We start from the raw sequence: 18,206 nt of genomic DNA, 5'->3' as shown, positions 1-18,206 counted from the left end.
TGCTTCCCAGATCTCCATTTTAGTGACTCGAGAACGCTGATTGGTTTGGGAACATAAGAAGAAGTTCTATTCAAAAGAAGGCTATGCTTTTATGGCATTAATATTGGAACATTTCAGGAAATACAATGATTAAAGTCCACTGCAGCAAACATTCTGATTTCCTGTTGGTCTAGGGAGCAGGCTACAATTTTGATGTTAGGGATGGGGAAGGGGTCAGAATCCAAGCAATGGAAACTCAATGTTAAAATCTATAGTTTTGGGGGTTGGGGTTGTGGCTCAGTGGCAGAGCGCTTGCCTAGCATGTGTGAGGCACTGGGTTTGATTCTCAGCACCGCATATAAATAAATAAAATAAAGTCCCATTGACAACTAAAAAATATTTAGAAAAATAAAATAAAATCTATACTTTTTATTATTAGAATCATCACTATAGTCTTAGTCACTAAGTCCATCCCAGAAGTTCTAGACTCTCAATTGTGGGTAATAACTTGGACTTTCTCTCCCAGATTCCCTCTTCAAACTCTTCTCCCCTTCTTCTCCTCCAAATGGGAGGAAATCACCTCTTCCTTATGTTTGAAGGGATTAGGAGATTGATAATTTGCCCTGGGAGTTGGAAAGCAAATAGAAGCATATTTTATCACTTTGTCATGCTCTGGTTTAATGTGACTTCGTAGCAATTTTGTGATTATCTGACTGTTTCAATAAATGTATTTCATCAGCTAAATTTTAACAATTAATGTACTTTGTCCATTTTATCATTGGGTTTCCTATGTCTCATGTTCTACAGAGGGTCAAGGTTGTTTTCCTGTGATAATAAATAAAGAACATAAATCTTGGGATTTGGCTCACTTTGTTTAAATGTCACATTACCCATTTTATATATATATATATATATATATAATATATATATGCACACATATATACACATACACATATATAATATATATAATTGATTATACATATAATATAACCTTGGTGAACCAGACATATATATATATGTATATACACACACACACACACACACATACACACATATATGTAAAATCAATTACATATATAATGGGTAATAATAGCTATACTAAAATCTAAAATTTACATTATGAGTGCCTTAATGAAATAATGACTAGTTAACAATCATCAATGGACAATGACATGTCCCAAAGAGAGATAACTGACCATCATGAGTGTCCAGGTGTATTTATCACCAGTAAAATATTATTTAAAAAAAAAAAAACAGAATCAGAATCCAGTCAGCCTTCCTATCCACATACTACTTCACTGGAAAAACAAAGATTAGAAGATCGTGTTAAGACCATAGGAATGCAACCAACAAAATCCAGTATCTCTAAAACTACACAGAACAAATACCTAGATTTCTTCAATAAATTGCAGGAAGAGAGGTGGGGGAAGTAGAGGGGGCTCTAGAGTAAGAGTATTAAATGAAGCATAACCACATCAGTGAGACTTGTATAGATGCTAATTAAGATACTCTAAGAAACAAACAAAAAGAACACCAGTAGCAACCTTTTGAGATAATCAGGGAAACATCTGGATATTTCATGAATTAAAAATTATTGCTGCTTGTATACATGTGATAATGTTTTGTCAATTACATATTTTTTTTTTAAAAGAGAGACCTTAGGGTCTCTCTTTTATTGTAAATTATTGTAAATTATTGTAGATTAGATGACAGGAGTTCTGGGATTTGTGATGAAAGCAGGTGGTAATTATAGGATCAAATAAGAAAGACTATAAGTTGATAGCTATTGTAGATGGGAGGTGGGGGGGGTCCCTTGCTCTTTACTTTTATATTATATCTGATTTTTTTCAAAATTATTTTTTAATTAATAAAAATCTTTCCTCTGCTAAAGCATCTAATAATATCACATATTACAATAAAGTTAGAAGTTAATAATACCTTCTAATATTTATAGCTACTCCATAGTTTATAAAGCAGTTTTATACTCTCATTTCTTTCTCCGTTCTACTTGCCGATGTGAAAGTCCAAATTTGTTCGTGAAAGTCCAAATTCCGGGCTCCATTCCCTACACTTAGAAACTTTTAAAGGAGGGAAAGGAGAGGTAGGAGTGGGATGGAGAGAAGACACTGCCCTCACCTCCCAATCTTCTGACAAAAGCAGCGACCTGTGTGATGACAGTAGGAAAAAGCCCTTATTCGACGGGTAAGATCTTTACTCCAGGTGGCCACCAGATGGCGAAGGCTGTCCGCGCTCAGAGGAAAGCCGCGTTTGCAGCCCTGCTGGGAAACAGCTGCCGGACCTGGAGCGCAAGGGCAAAGCGCAGGGTGCTCTTCCTTGCGAATTGGGAAAGTCGTGTCGAACTTGAAGTTACAAAAGTTACTGTTAGAATCTTGCTGCCTCCACAAGGGCTTATAGATGAAGGCTTGGGACTTTTTAAGAAGACAAAGGGGAGGATTTAAAGTGTGTGTATGTGTGTGGGGGGGGGGGTGCATGGGGGACTGCTACCTAAAATAAGCATTTGATCCGCGCTCCGACTGCTGTCAGAGACCATTCCACACAGGGGTACTTTGGGAACCTCTGCTGAGGTTTGTTCAGTGTCTGGCACAGCTAAATCTTTCCCCTGGAGAATTGGATACGCGTCATTGGTAGAAGAAAAGGTGTTTGTGTCTCCAAGACACGTTTACTTCTAAACCGCTTAAGAAGAAATTCGGGGGCCAACGTCAGAATCCCATCGTCTAAAGAAGAAGAAAAAAAGATTTGCCTATTAGCGCGAGTCCCTGGCTTCGATCTCCAGCACCGCTAAATTAATTAATTAATTGATTAGGTAATAAATAAAGAGGGAATAAAGGAAAGGAAGGAAAAGGAAAGAAGAGAAAAGAAAGGGTGCTTATAACTTCAGGCTGCCAACGAATCGCTCAGCTCGTGGGGGTGGGGGGTCAAGGGAGGAGGGAGGAAATACAGCCGAGGTCTGGTTAGCGCAGGAAGCCCTGCGGACCCCAGGCCGGGGGGAGCACTGGCCCTGGCCTCTGCAGGTGGCAGGAGAGAATCTGACCCCCGACAAAGATTGGTGCAAGTGATGGATTCCTTGAATTGGAGTCTCCTTAAACTGGACTTGCGGAGCTAGTGTATTTGAAAGCCTAATCATGAGAATGATGAGTGAGGGAATGGGTATTTCATAGAGGAGGACTCAACAGGGCTCACCAACAGGTTTTTACTAATTGCCCTTACAAAGAAGCTCCGGGTGATCTTAGAATTTACCTTGGAGTCGTCAAGCAGAGGGCTGGGGAACATCCTGGCGCGAGCCGGGAAGGGAAGGGGCACAGCGTCCAGGCGAGTAGGAAAGAGGAATGATTGTAAATTTTTGTCCCTACTGTTGGCTGAAAGTTGATTAAAAAAAAAAAAAAAAAAAAAAAAAAAAAAAAAAAAAAAAAAAAAAGAGCATGTGGGAATATTTTTATTCCGGTGCGTATCCATAACACCTGCAGAGATTAAAAATAAAATCGCATCTCTCCTCCTCCCCATGTTTGATTGAGGAAAAACGAGGAGACTGTAGAGGATCGAGAAGACGGTGCGTATGCTTTTAAACAGGTTTAAAGCTTATTCGAAGGTGTCTAGAAAGGAGGGAAACTAGGCAGATTTGGAGCCTCTAAACTCCACTGATGGGTTGGAAATCTGTTGCTGCGGTAAACCGGCTCCTAACCCGGCCCCAAACACAAGCTGTAAATATGCTAGTCTGCAGCTTCCCCACCTGCCCAAGTTCTTCTGATTCTTCCCGCCTTTTCCAGGTTTTCTTCCAGGTGTTGGAGGCTTCCCCAACCACTCCCAGGACAGCCGCTTTATAACTCAGCAAATCTTTGCTTCTGCACCGAGGAGGAAGAATCCTGAAAGCACCCGGAGCGAAATCGAGCAGCTGCGGCGTGTGGGTGGGAGGAAGGTCCTGAACCGAATTTCCCCAAAGCAGGAAAAATAATAATAACAATTCCAGGGAATAGTTGCACGGGCTGCCTTTTTTTTTTTTTTTTTTTTTTTTTTTTTTTTTTTTTTTTGAGCCAAACGAACAACCCAAACTGGCGATGTAAAGGACACGTGTGAAAAAAAAAAAAGGTAAATAATAGTATTTCCAACTCTGAGTTGCGTCTTCTTTGCACCGCTTACCCTCTCTTTCGTTGGAGTTTAAGTGTTTTTGTTTGGGGCAAAAAAAAAAGAGTAGAAGGCGAACCCAGGCGATCCAGCAGAGCCCCAAGCCAGCGTCTCCACCCAGCGCGGGGAACGCAGCCTGCTCCGGCGCAAATGCAGGGACCCTGGTGGAGAATGTAAACAAACCGGGCGCCGAGCCCTTGATCTTTATTTAAATAGAGGCTTGTTTATCGGTGTCATCCTAGGAGGATTAATTAGATACATCTCTTCACAATTTGGTGTCTGACACTCCATCTTAGGAATGCCTTATCACAAGGTGTTAATTGGGGCCACTCAGCCACTTACGTTTCTATTAAACACTGTGAGGGACTTTTCACAAGTACCAGGTTCTTTTTACTGTACGGTGCAAAAATCTACAGGACTTGAAATAGACTAAGGCTAGAGTCTGCTTTATCCTGAATGTAATTAGCATTTTTGGGCTTTCTAGGGGGCAGAAATAGAAGTGCACCGTTATGAAATTCCATCGCATCTCTGCAGACACGATGTTTGCGTGCAGATGTACGAAGGGTGGGGGGAGGTGCTGACTAGTTTAGGCGGGCTATGCGTCCCCCACTCCCCGAGTCCAGATCTGGCATCCGTAATAAATATTAAAAAGCATATCTTCAAAGCGTTCACCCCTGCTTTCCGGTAAAATTCGGGGCGGCTTTGCGAAAGAGTTTTGAGCGGACACGGTCAGAGACGCAGTGCTGGAGTTTAAGACCCTAAGGTCATTGGCGGTGGAAGAGCTCTGGCCCCAGGAAGAAGTGGATGGGAGAACCGACCGTCCAGGTACAAGCTCCCGACCGCCTTAATTGGGCGCAGAAAGATAGGAGGTCCCTGCCGATTGCTCGCCTCCCAGCAGCTAATCCTCTTAGCAGCTGCATTTCCGCGCCGCGCAGTTAGCAGAATGACCCTCCCAGCCAGACCTTTACCCCAGGGTGAGAAGGGGGCTGGAAAGATTTGCAAACTGGGCTTGAAACCGTCTGCCGATAAGCCTGGCGGGACGTCTGGCGGGAGGGACAAAGGGCCCTCGGTCCCACTCCTTGATTTAACTCAGGGTTAAACCGCACACAGTGTTCAGCCAGGGTATGGGGCGTCCTTGATCCTCTCAGGGACTGTGAGCCCCAAATGGAACTAGGCGGAAGGTGAACCGCAGTTTGCAGAGCGGGTGTGTGCTGGACAACTGAAATCCTCTTTTGTAAGCGCCGCGCCTGCCCCGAGCCCGCATCTCAGCCCCAGCGTCCCCTGCCAAGTTTGGCAGAGTGCAAAGGATGCTGGCCCGCAGCTACCGTGGTGTGTAGCCAGCAAGTCTCGATTCAGAAAAAAGCCTTGGGTGGGAGCAAAAGCCTTGCGGTGGGCGGCCCTCGTGCCCCCACTGTGCCTTGGAGACCCGGAACTCGTAGGCGCTAAAAGGGTCCGCGGGGATTCCCAGGGAGCCTACGCAGACCCAGGTAACGGCGGTCTCAAATAAGCCTCGGAAAAGGCTCAGAACTCAGTGACTAAGGGCCAGGAGCAGAGGTTTTCGAGGTTTAGATTAAGTCTGAAGTGGGCAGTCTTGCATCTCGGTGGCAAACATTCTCTCCCTACCCGCTTCCTCTCCACCCCACCACCGACGCCCCAGCCAATACCCATTGTCCAGACTTCCCAGGGAGAAGAGGAAATAGACCCATTAATCTTAAAGGGAAAAAGAAGATAAACAAAAGCATCCCCCACCCCACCCCCTCATGACTACAGTATCCAGTTAAGATATTCCAGAGCCTTTTCGTGGAGGCAACTGGTGAGGTAGGGCTCACGCTGGAAAAGGGCGGAGGATGGCGAAAAATGAGATTTTTAAAACAAAGAATAAAACCCACAGTACAGAAGAAAGAGCTATGCCCGTTCCCTAGTTGAACCACATTTATTAAAAATGACTAAGACTGTACATAAAAATCCAAGATCTCTAAAAAGCCTATAGGAGCTGTGGCAGTAGATTGTAGTTTCTTCACGTTACCAAGGTGGGGAGTGGGGGATGGCTGAGGAAGAGGATGAAATAGGATTTTTCCTTAAACACGTTTCAAGTTAGTACAGAGTGGCTGAATACATTCTGAACTATCTAAAAAGTAAATAGAATATTCCCAAAGATCATGGGGATGATGAAACTCTTCCTTTGCCCCTGCAGCTGTTAGGTGATTTGCAAATTCATTTACAAAGCCAAAGCACCAATTTTACATGACCTCAGACACCTACGTAGCCTATTTGTACAATATATTCCACATTATTCTATAGTGTACCTAAACACACACAACTGTACATTTTAAAATTTTGTTTTTCTTTTTTGGCAACTCCCTCCCTTACCCTCTCCTGAGTCCTACTGGCCACCCCATCACACAGCACAGGCCTAGCTAGTCTCAAGTGAGGTAATCCTGGACTAGGGCAAACATGGCTTGTTCCAAAGGCCTGGGAGGGATCAGTCAGATAAAACCAGCAGTTTCACAAAAGTTTTTCTTGACTCCCAGGCCTAACATCTTTTGCCCCTGGCAGAAGGTTAATGGTAAAAGTTCCCCCACTGAAGTTTAAGGCCCAGTCTTTCTCTTCCAGAAGCAAAACACCTTAACATCCTGGGTTTCTATTTGCTTAAAGATTTGCAAACAGAAATGAGAAAGAAAGGTTTAAACTCATTTGATAGTGCTGGGCACTCAATCTTCTCAGCCTGCTTCTCTGAATGTTTAGTGTCTCCAATAAATAAATCCAGAACCTTGAATAACCTTCAACTTTTAAAACACTGTAAAGTCCTCCATTAACTTTATTTTACAAAGGGAAAAAAATGCTAGGTTTGTTTCAGTTACCTGCAGCAATCAAAAAGCTTTGGCACCTTCTTATAGAGAATTGCACAAAACGGGATGCATCAAGGTGGAAGGCAAACGTCTTTTTGGCAACCTAGGCAAAGAAGACAACAAAAAACACCACCGAGTCCATCTGCCAAGTTAGCTAATTTTTACGAGGTGAAAATAACTCTTTAGGGAGTTGTGTAAAAAGCATAATACCCCCCCATGCCTTTTGAGGTGTCTTTACTGTACTCTTCAGCATTAATGTCCTCACACTTTATGGAGGGAGAATTGTCATTACTGGAGGTGCTAGGAGACAGTCGCCTTCGCTTACAAGCACTGGTGTATACCCCTGAATCATTGGAATCTAGAGACTTGATGGAAGGAGGTGTTTCTATCCAAGAAGAGCCAATTTCTTCTTTGACTTTCTCCTTGGAGAGCTGATCTTCAGAGAACACAGGAGGGCTGGTTCTGGCGGTCCAAGGTAGTCCAGCTGCCATCTTCCTCTGGTAAGAGCCTCGACTTCCCCACCCTGCCATCGCAGGGAAAGTTGGGTCAGGGTAATACCCCAGGGCATGGGATGTCTGGAGGGGCAAGGATTTAATACCATATGGGAGCAAGGTACTGGAAGTATATTCAGATTCATAGGAACCGATGTCTAGTTTGTTGGTCCCAGGTTGCTGGACAGGCGTGACAAGCCATCGCTGGGGAGGGTTGGCCACCTCTTCGCTCTGTTGGGGTGAAAGGAGGCCGTTGGTCTGTGGCACGGTTCTCTCGCCATTATAATATCGGGCTTGAGGTAAAGTGTTGACAAAGGGCTCCGGGAAGAAGGATTGAACGCCGTACCGACCTCCAGGGACAATCTGGTGGGATCTAGGAGAATCCGTGGGAGATGGAGTTAACCTGTCATTTTCTGAAGCGGTGTACATGCTACAATATAAAGAGAAACACTTAAAAAAAAAAAAAAAAAAAAAAAAAAAAAAACCTAATATTGTTCCCAAACAAACCACCTCCCAGAAGTGAAAAAGGCTTAGGCTGTCTGTACTGAAAAGGCTGGTATTTTGGACAACAGGAAGGAGGCAGGAGATGCCCTGGCCAATTTTAGCTGGACTCTTGGCTCATGGAGAAAATTTTCCACCATTTAAGAGAAAGTTTCCTTCTAGGCATTAGGTATTCGAACTATAGAAAATCTGCCTTTGCAAGCCCTCAAACATGAAGAACTCAGAGCAACCCTCCCTTATCAAGGGGATGGAATGAATGATGCTGGTGATGTTAGAAGACTGAGATTTTTAAATAACAGGACACGCTATTTGATATTGTGAAAAATATATTCTCTTAGTTCTAGGGTTTTCTTATGTTAAAAAGAGGGGAGTGATAATATCTGCTCTTATGAGGAAAAATCTTGGAACAAATGAGAAGGGAAGGTATATAAGTAATGCAGACTCTGAAAACTTCAAATTGCTGCTCAGATGTTAAAAAACAAAAAGGTGCTTCATGTTTAAGTCCTTAATATTTCTTTTAGAAATGAATAAACTGTTCTGTGCAAATTCTAAAGCAAAATTAGGTAAGGCCAAAAAGACACAAAGATAAAAATCCCCCCAATGAAAGCCCTCCCTAGAGTACTTCCTCAGCAATGTGAGGATGTGTGTCCTGTTCAAAGGTAACCAGGAAAGTATGAATGAAGTCGCACTTACGAATCATAGTTGTCCCTGAAGCCTTTTGCAAAGGGGTTATGATCGATCTTTAGTTGAGTAATCTAGATAGGGAAGAGAAATAGTCACTGAGTGCTTTATCACACTGGATGAGCATTAGAGATTCTTGAGAAGTTTGGGGCACTCACATCAGTGTTTTGGTATGCAGTCACTGCAATGAACTGCGTTTCTGAGAAGGTAAAGGTCTGGGTCTTCGAGGGCTCATTCAAGTCCTCCACACCATCCTCTGTAACTTCCACAATGTGCAGTCGTGGTTGGTATTTGTGTAAAGACTGTAAGACTATCATCTGGAAATGGTCCAAAAAAAAGAGGTGCCAAATCTAAAGTCTCTTAAAGCATCAAAAGTAGATTTCAACAAATTATTTAGTTTCAGATGGGACTCCTGCTTGCTCCCTGCCAACAGTTTTCTTTATTTTATTGCCACTTTTGAAAAACTTAAGACGTAGCTGTGTACGTGTTTGATAAATACTCTTTTCCTCTTGGCTTCCTAAATCCCCAAAAGATATTTCTGTTCCAAATAGTCAATGCACTGTTACTGAAATCGAGTAAGAAAAATAAGAAAGGTTTTTAAAAATCAGAAGTATCTGAGCAAACAGGTCACAACTGCAAATCTTATAAACACAGTGAAAAGTATGGACTCTTATTAGAATAGAGATCAACAGTCAGAAGACACCCCCTCCTCTTCTGTCACTCTACCTGGGTGTTGTTGTTATTTGCTCCTTTGTTATTGGTGAGTTTTAATTTCCCAAAGGAAATCTCCTGTCTCATCCAGTGGGAGCCAGTATTAGGAGACTCTGGGTGAACATACATTTTGTTTCCTAAGAGAAAATGAAACAAAACACAAGACCCAAACATATAAGGCTGTTTGCAAATGGGACCAGGGGAGATATGTCTGTTAGCTATGGGCAAAATGTAAAAGCTGGACTTGCAGCACAAGTTTCCCAGAGATAGAAGCTCAGGAAACCAGTGAAGAGCAGGATTCCATTGACACCCCTCCCAGGGCCCCTTGGACAAGGTACTCAATGGTATCTCAAGACTTAAATACAGGTAACAGGGGATGAGCTTGAATGTTATCTTGGGCCTTCTAAAACTGGAAGGGCAATATATGATGGAAGGTGGTTGGACTTTTATGTATAAACTCAACCTTAGCTTTCTCCAGTTAAGGCTAGATTGCCAGGAGCTCTTCCCTCCCAGAAGCCTCAGACTTAGTTTTCCAAACACAGGGGCTGGGGATGGGGTAAAGTCACAATGAAAGATACTAAGTATCTATATAATGGTAGGTAAGAAATATGACTTAGCAATTCTCTCTTTCAAAAAACAACCAACACAAAGAAAGAAACTCAAATGAACACCTCTAGGCCCCAGACAGGGGACGGGTTGGGGGAGGGGAACGGTGCTAGATTTAAATGTGAGGTGTCCAGAAGCTAGGGTTTCGATTTCTCCACGGCAAAGGCTTCCTCTCTCCTCACCCTGCATGTTATTGTCGGCTTTGCCACAGGTCACCCACTTGCCCCCCTGGAAGCGCCAGTGGTTAGGGTCCGCCAGAACCACTTCTACGAACACGTTGTAGTGGGCAGTGGGATTGAGTCCGTTTATGTTGAAGCTCAAGAAAGGAAACATGCGCCTGTGCAAGGGAACAGAACCAGGATAAATGATTTAAATCCGGATGCCCACACACGCCCCGGTTCCCCAGACACCTGGGATAGAGTCAGAGCAGGGTACTTAAAAGTCTGCAATGAGCAGAAAACTGGTGAAGTGTCCTGAAACTATGAAAATATTTTTGAACTGGCAACTCATGGAACATCTCTCTTCGAAATAAAATTGCCCCAACATCAGTGTTTTCCTAATTCACGGGCTTCTGATACCTCTACCGTCTCAATCTCAACTCTTTCAGATGCTTATTATTTTTTCTCTCAGGATTTTAAAAATTATTAAATTAAAATGTAGTTAAGTTAAATTAAAATGTAGTTTTAAAAGTGCCAGAGGACTTCAAGGGGTGTGTGTGTGTGTGTGTGTGTGTGTGTGTGTGTGTGTGTGTGTGTGAGCGTGAGAGCACTCTTTTTGGGGGCTCTGAGTGCCCCCTTTTCGCCCATCCCTCATTTCCTCCAGAAGTAATCAGAGTTAGCAGCTGGGTGTGTATCAGAACTTTCTGGCATTCTGAACCGGATCCACATTTGGTTCTAAGGCCTGCCATTAACTACCTACCCTACCCGAAGTGACCTTCCCAGAGTTGCGTTCTAGCCCTCACGCGGATCTCCCAGAGGCGCCCCGTGGAGATCCTGGCGCCTAAAACTACAGGAACCCATCTACGGCGCTGGGGCGGCAGCCGGCTTTTGCGTTTTTCCCCAACCGCGGATTCTTGCCCTCAGGCAAGAACCTGCATACTTCGGAGCAGGAGATCTTGTGAATCCAGCTCTGTGGACAAGCCTAAATTTCCATTTCCGCCGCCTCCTTGTCAGTTTAGGTAAGGATGACGAGAGAGGGGAGGGAAGAGTGCAGCCGTAACATTAGCACCCTACACAAGACGCCCGTGCGCTGACAGAGAGTGTCACCGCATTGGAGATGATATGTCTCTCGTACCGCGAGCGGAAAAACAATCCGAGAAGAGCGAACCGCGAGTGGGCACAGCTCCCTCACCCCCGGCCTTCCCCAGGACCACACACTCTCCCTTTATCCCCGGCACCGAGGGCCCCTCCGCGCTGCGCTCACCTGCCCTGTTTCGTAATGATCATCTCGGTTTGGTGACGGTGGAATTTAAGCCACAGAGGCCGGTTGCACAGGTAGACGTGGGCGCGAAAGCCGGAACCGGGAACTCCCAGGCCCCCCAATCCTCCGCAAGAACCGGCTGCTGCCGCTCCAGGGTACGGCCCGTATAGCGGGGCCCCCTGGCTATACTGATAGGCACCGGGGCCGCCGCCCCCGCCGCCGCTGCTGCCCGCACCACTGCCGGCGCCGGGTCCAGGGCCGAACTGTGCCCTCCCGGGTGGGCACACAGCTGTGGGGAATCCACCGGGGGGCAGCATGGAGCCGTAGGGGTAACGCGCGCCGTTGGGAGCCGGGTAAACAGATCCATGGGGCGCCCCGGTCGCTGCCTGGTACGGGAAGAGAGAGCAGGGCGCAGCCAGCTCAGAGCCTTGAGGCCCGGGAGACTGAAGATAGTAGCGCTCAGAGCTCAGGCTGTCCATGGAGTAGCGCGCGGTGGCTGCGGCGGCGGCGGCAGCGGCGGCGGCGGCGGCAGCGGCAGAAGGCAGCTCTTCCTCTCCGCAGGGGGAGCCCTTGCGGCCGTCCGGGGGCCCCGGCTTGGCCACTGTCGCGGCGCTGGCAAAGGTGTCCCCGGCGTCGGCGTCACTGAGCATGGCCGCGGGGGCCCCCGCGCTGGCGTCAGGTTCCCGGTTCCCCGCCTCGCACGAGAGGCTGCTGGAGAACTTCTTGGGTGCTTTGTCTAAGTCCAGCCTCTGGGGCGAGGGGGCCGCCCCGGGGAGGTGGCTGGTGTTCCCGCCGCCGCCGCCGCCGCCGCCGCCTCGCGCACTCTCCAACTGGTAGAAGTGCGCACTGGGCAGGTTCACAGAGCTCACCAAGAGCTGCTCGCCTAACTGCATGCTTTGCAAAGCGCAGACGGCAGCTGGCTGCTTCCTCTCCTCCCGTGGCCTTATTATAAAGGCAGGATGGGGGAGCCAGCGCCCTCTTCCGAGGGGAAGGTAACTTCCCCTTCCTCCCGCGTCCGGGCTACCCACCTGCGGACTCCCGGCCCGCTACACCGCGCACCGGTGCACCCTGAATCCAGCGTCCTTTCCTCAAGGAAAGCTCACTGAGTCTGTAGGCAGATGGTGGAAAATAACCGACAAGCACCCTCCTTTTCCTTCCCTGTCCCTCTTGCCTCTCAGGACCCTCACTCACTCCTGGGAAGAAGAGGAGTTAGATCTTTGTTCCCATCCACCCACCAGCCTGCGCCTTTCTGCGCCCTTCCTATTGCCAAATCATCGGTCTAGTTGACCACTTAGAAACTTACAGACGGTCACTGGCTGCTTTATATATGTGCGGCCAGGGAGGGGCTTCTCAGCCCCACAGCTCCGGGTCGCTCCTATTGGCTGATGGAGATGACACTAATTCAATTAGGCATTTACTAATTGGATCAAGTCGCCCGAGACTTGCTTTTCCTTTAGCCTTTTTTTTTTTTTTTTTTTAAAGACTGCCCCGCTGTGAAAATCAATCGGGGGTGTCCACATTTCCCCAGAGTTTAGGGAAACGGGGCTTGAGGTCTCCGTAACGGGGTCCATCCTTGGTACAAGAATTATATCCTCGCTGTGCTATGGTAATGCGGACTAGGTATTAGAGGCCAGAGGAAGAAAGTCCGCAAGCTGACAGCTTGCAGGAATGCGCCAGTCCCCAAGGGTGTAGAACTGGGGCGAGTTGGAGAGAGCCCCACGCCTAGTCTCTCCTCGTCAGAAGCTGTAACTTCAAGGCACACATTCCTCCTGACGGAGAACTCCCTGGCCTTCAACACAGGAAATACTTTTTGTTCGGTCCCATCTTTTTACCCGGTGGGAAGGGCCTATGGAGAGAGACCTCGTACCCAGATTTTGAGATTCCGGGGACGGCAAGAATACAGCGCCATCCTCGAGGACCTAAGCGCTCAGCTTCCAAATCAGAAGCCCGAGTGGGGTGGGGTACTGGGGACCGAACAAGAGTGGAACTAAACGAGTCAACCATTTACCCTGGTACCCACCTCAACAAACCTGTTTTTGGGGAGGCAATCACTTTTACTGCCCACAATTTGAAATCCACGCTCCTCAGTGTTCCTGACTCTTGGATGCTTCCTACGTCCCCAACGTCATCTTCGGTGGGGCCTGACATCAAGAAACAAAGGTTCCCTAGCAGCCGCGCGGTTAAGATTCCCTGCGCTTCTCTTCTGCTGCACAAGACAGAAGGTAGAATAATTAGTGAAATAATCAGTTAGATATTGAATTAAGCTCCTTTGCCCCAGCTGCCTGTTTCTTCCCTGCGTTTCCGCAAACAGTCAAGAATGGTGCCGTCATATTTTATTGTTTCAATATTACAGAAGGGGTGCACGTTTCGCTGCGGATAAGAAGACTGAATATTCGCTGTTAATAAGCAATTACAGACGTCGCCAGTAATCGCTCCAGGAGAGCATTTTCCGGCTGAGATGTCCGGACTCTGCCTCCCCAACCGAATGAGATCACACGGGAAACTTTTAGTCTACAACAGATGAGGTGGCTGCAGGATTTGGTGAGCGCGCACACGCTAGTGTAGAACAGTGCGAAGCTTTCCAATCAGGGTTCCAACCACAGCAGCACCAACATCCGCACATCTGGGTTAGAGAGTTAACCAGTCCTTAATGCATTCGGACGCTCCAGAGCATGTATCACAGTATTTTTGTGTGGTGGTAAAAGCCTTGAGCGCGCGAAGGTTTTCAGGGTCAAGGCACAGCCTGGGGGCAAAAGGGCAAGGGGGCAGGTTAGGACGAGTGGGCTGGGGCGATGGCCTTGTAAGTTTTGGCCAGAGCAGCCCGGGAGCACATCCCTGGAAAAGCTGGCACAGTGCGCGTGCCGCCCGGAGATCCCTGCATTTCGTCCCATCAGTTCAGTTCGTGTTTGGTATGGCTGTCTGCTCTAAACACTTTACGGTTCACTTCTGTTTCCCCCGTTTTAATTTTATTTTGACCCAGGAATTTTCTGAACATTGATTTTTCAAATAATACAGCGCTTTTGTGGACGTCATGATTTTCAACCTGGAGACTTCGTGAGAGAAGCGAGCGCAGGGACGCAAGGGCTTTGAGAATTTGGAGACATAAGTGGTGCTGGTTACGAGTCACAGTCTTCTCCACAGTAGTCTTGACAGGAGCTTCAGATGTTTAAGGGAAAAGTAGGTGTGAGATGGAATCCCAACGTTATTTGGGTATAGGTTGGCCGAGAGTACCCGGCAGTTTTGGGATTTAACACAGAGAGAAGCGGGCCTTGGTGTCCCTTCAAAATGTTTTCGAAGCGATCAGGGAAACGCTGCGCATGGCAAAGTGCCATCGCAGGCAACAGGCATCGTTCCGACCCACTCTGGCGCAAATAACACGGGCCAGCTGTCCCCCGCGCCACATCAGAAAGGGCTGATTCTACTCCATTCCCAAGCGAGCTCATGGAAGCGCACGGGTTCATTTCGAGTGCCACCAAATTATTAAATATATATATATGGAATATATATTTAGTATTTATATTAATTCTCTGGAGGGAAATTGTAGTTTATATTTCCCTCACCTACCCAATTAATCTATTATTTTACCCACAATCAAATGCATTTTACAAATGGGAAAACAAAGACAAACTCAAAGAGAATCAAAATAGGAGCTTTACAAAACTATTCTGGGACCCAGGATTTTTTGAACATGAGAGATATACAATAATATTATTGTATTACATATTATATTATGTTACATTTATAAGCACATATATTACAAATTCCTCTTTAAAATAATGAAAAAACGATTTCATCTGCAGATAATTTTTTCTGGCTGCATAGAGACAAATTTCACTAAATGGTTCTGTTAATTAACTAATTACATCATCATCATTATTATTACATATGGAATATCCTAGCCTAATATCCTTGGAGAGTTATAGATGAACAAATTTGTGATTTCCTACTTGGAATGGACTTGCCTTTTACTGGTTCAATAATACTTATAACTAGGGAAAGAAACATTTAAAAAAAAATGTTTTCCTGTGTCCCAGCCACACTTTAAAATCCAAGCACTCTTTTCTAGAAAATAGGACCAGAAAAGAAAGCTAAAGCCATGGCCTTAGCGAACATGTCAGGCAGCACCCTGCTTAGATTGGGTGGGCAAATAACAGAACCCTCCAGCATGTTTGCTGTTTGATTTCAATTACACCCCAAGCTTCATGAAATCCAAATGAGACATTTATTGAAAGGTGCCTGGTTTTATGTGGCTCAACTGACAGTGTATTGGAATACATTGAAGAAAAACATCAACACTGGGGAGGAAACATGGAGACCCCTTGGAACCCCAGACCCAAATGTTGGCTGGATTAACTCAAATCTTTCACCTTCCAGCCTGAGATGGAGCAAGCAGGAAGCTTTGAGGACTTTAAGGAAGCCAGGGTCAAGACTGTGTATAAAAGCATATTAAAGATCTCATACTCTGTTGTCCCACGCAATAATTTCAACTTTATGCCACCAACTAATTCTGATAACACAAAAAGTTTTTTGCCAACCTGACCAGGTGACCTCTTTCTACCTTTATCCTCTTGAAAGGTAACCACTATCAAAGCATGGGTCTTTAAAAAACAAAACTGAGAAGCATTTGGTTGAAGCAAGACCATTATGTATCAAATGCATACACATGTAAGAATAAATTACAGAGGTGAGTTACAGATGAGGGCAATGATATGAGGTTTGCCTCCCATCCACCCCTGCCCCACCCCCACACAACCAAGGGGGCCCATATAAAGTCCCAATAAATTCTATTATTTTCACCCCCACTAAAAAAGTGTTATCAAAACACTGTCCGTGTTATTCAAACACTTTGTAAACTCTGAGCAGACTTGCTGCCGGTTCTCCTTTTAACCCTAGGAAAACATTCCAACATTAACCGGTCACCAGCGCTTCGCCTGGACTCTGGGAAAACGTCAATGGGTTTTTTGTAGCAAGTTGGTTCTTTTACTATTTATCTATGGCCCTTTCTTTGTTGATGTTACATTTTATTTCAACTTCTCAGGTTCACTCTTTGGCCCTTTGTTCTCTGATGGCCAGATCTGCCACCTCTGCTATACTTTCCAAAGGGGGAAGGAACTTTCATCATAGTAAGGTTGTTCAAGTTTCTTTCTTTTCTTTCTTTTGCTCCATACCTACCTACCTATCTCTTCCCCAATCCCATAAGACAAAACATTTGGGCAAGAACAAGTAGTTTTGATTCTGCTGACAGAGCAAGACCTTCTTACCAAAACAGTTTCACTTTTGTAAGAATTTAGAGAACTTATATTTCAAGGTGACACCAAAATACACTTGATCACTTGCTAAAAAAATAAAATCACCAGACCCACAAATGTGTGAAGCAAAGGATTATATTAAACTCACTGTATTTTTCAAACAAAATACAAAATGGTTTGACTAAGTTAAACCATTATCTTGATTATAAGTCCATACATTTAAATTGCTAAGCGTGATTGTTGTTGTTCACTGTTAAAATATGAAGAGGAGGGGAAATCCTGGAATAAAAGTTATTAAACATACCGAAAGTTGCTTATTACAAAAAAATAGTCTTTTCCTAACACTAAATTGAGAATCTTTAGCAGCAGCTCATAATTTTGATTTACCCATTTTTTTTTTTTTTAATGAGTCTTTAAACTGCAAGTGAATTTCTGGATTTAACTGTCATTTTGCTGTCATTTTCTTCTTCGCCACATTTTTTGGAACACAAGTATTCTTATAAATAATAAAAAACTAACACAAGGCAAAAAAGTAAAATGTTCTCAGAAAGTATATTATGGGAATATTTGGTTAATTATTATTTTATTCAAGGATGAAAGTTATATTGGGTTCCACCTTCTTTGCTTACTTTTCCATCTTGAACTACCTGGCACTTAGTAGGTGTTCATATGCTGACTGAATAAAAGGAGTTACTGTGTTTGTGTGCTATGACAACCAGCTCAAGGACAGTGTCAAGTTTTATGCTTTATAACCATGCAGACAAGAGAAAAATCCTTTTTGTTCCCTTAAAAGAAAGAGAAAACACAGATTCTCTTAATGACCTGACATTTTTATCCCTTTTTGGTTTTAAAAGGCATTTTTCATCTTTTTTAGACCTTTCCTACCCCAAAGATCATATATTATTGCATAGCTTTTGGGGTGGGGGGGCATATATTTCAATGCTTATAGTTTTCCACAGGAAAACAGAAAAGAAAGAAAAATTTGTGCCAGAATAGCAGTACCATGGTTAAGGGGAGCAGCCACCATGTATCCAAGAAGAAATAGTACCCTGAATGTAAATCAATTGCACATCACTAACAGAGTTGGCAGTCTATCAAAATTAATGTTTCAACAGAAGACACCCCTATTATACAGGTGTGTAGGATGTCTACACAACAGGTGGTCAGAATTCAATCCTGTTGAACCAAGGCTTCAATATAACATGGAGCAGTGGGAATCTTTATACAGGCCCTATGTGAGAAAAGGGGAGAGGGAAAGTCTGGGTTGAGGGAATTACTTGGCAGAAATAACTAAGTCCTTTGGATAACCAAGGAAGACAGAGGAGAGGAGGAAGGACAGACCACAGGATAGAAAACCCAAAGATTATTCCTCAAACGTTTCCCTTTTCAGACTCTTTAAGAGGAAAGCAGAATGTTGTATTCAAGAATCACAGGCATTTGTGGCTCTTCCTTTTACTACCTTTGTAAGTCTGGACGGGCTCCTTAACCTCTAGGTACCTGGATTTTACCCCCTGTAATAATAGTTTACATAATACAAAGCAAGTAGAATAGCACCTAGCACATGGAAAGGGGTAAGGTGT

The 18,206-nt window shown here is 44.9% G+C and overlaps 1 protein-coding gene across 3 annotated transcripts; it reads right to left on the bottom strand.

The window, feature by feature from the left end:
- Nucleotides 1-6,038: 6,038 nt before the first annotated feature.
- On the bottom strand, nucleotides 6,039-12,655 carry EOMES (eomesodermin). Of its 3 annotated transcripts, XM_079116268.1 has the most exons (7): nucleotides 11,381-12,655; nucleotides 10,141-10,295; nucleotides 9,368-9,489; nucleotides 8,800-8,958; nucleotides 8,654-8,715; nucleotides 7,806-7,889; nucleotides 7,479-7,690 (listed from the first exon to the last, which is right to left on the bottom strand). In XM_079116268.1, the coding sequence occupies exons 1-7, from the start codon at nucleotides 12,268-12,270 to the stop codon at nucleotides 7,618-7,620; spliced, it is 1,545 nt and encodes a 514-aa protein (XP_078972394.1). In that variant the 5' UTR covers nucleotides 12,271-12,655; the 3' UTR covers nucleotides 7,479-7,617. The 3 variants fall into 3 exon arrangements, with proteins under 3 accessions (XP_078972392.1, XP_078972393.1, XP_078972394.1); XM_079116266.1 differs by having other exon boundaries at nucleotides 6,039-7,889; XM_079116267.1 differs by having other exon boundaries at nucleotides 6,039-7,832.
- Between the last annotated feature and the right edge of the window lie 5,551 nt (nucleotides 12,656-18,206).

The sequence above is a fragment of the Sciurus vulgaris genome (genome assembly GCF_902686455.1).
Source record: "Sciurus vulgaris genome assembly, chromosome: 16".
Taxonomy (NCBI): domain Eukaryota; kingdom Metazoa; phylum Chordata; class Mammalia; order Rodentia; family Sciuridae; genus Sciurus; species Sciurus vulgaris.
Note: the sequence above shows the minus strand (reverse complement) of the source record. Positions and strands in the feature narration are given on the sequence as shown.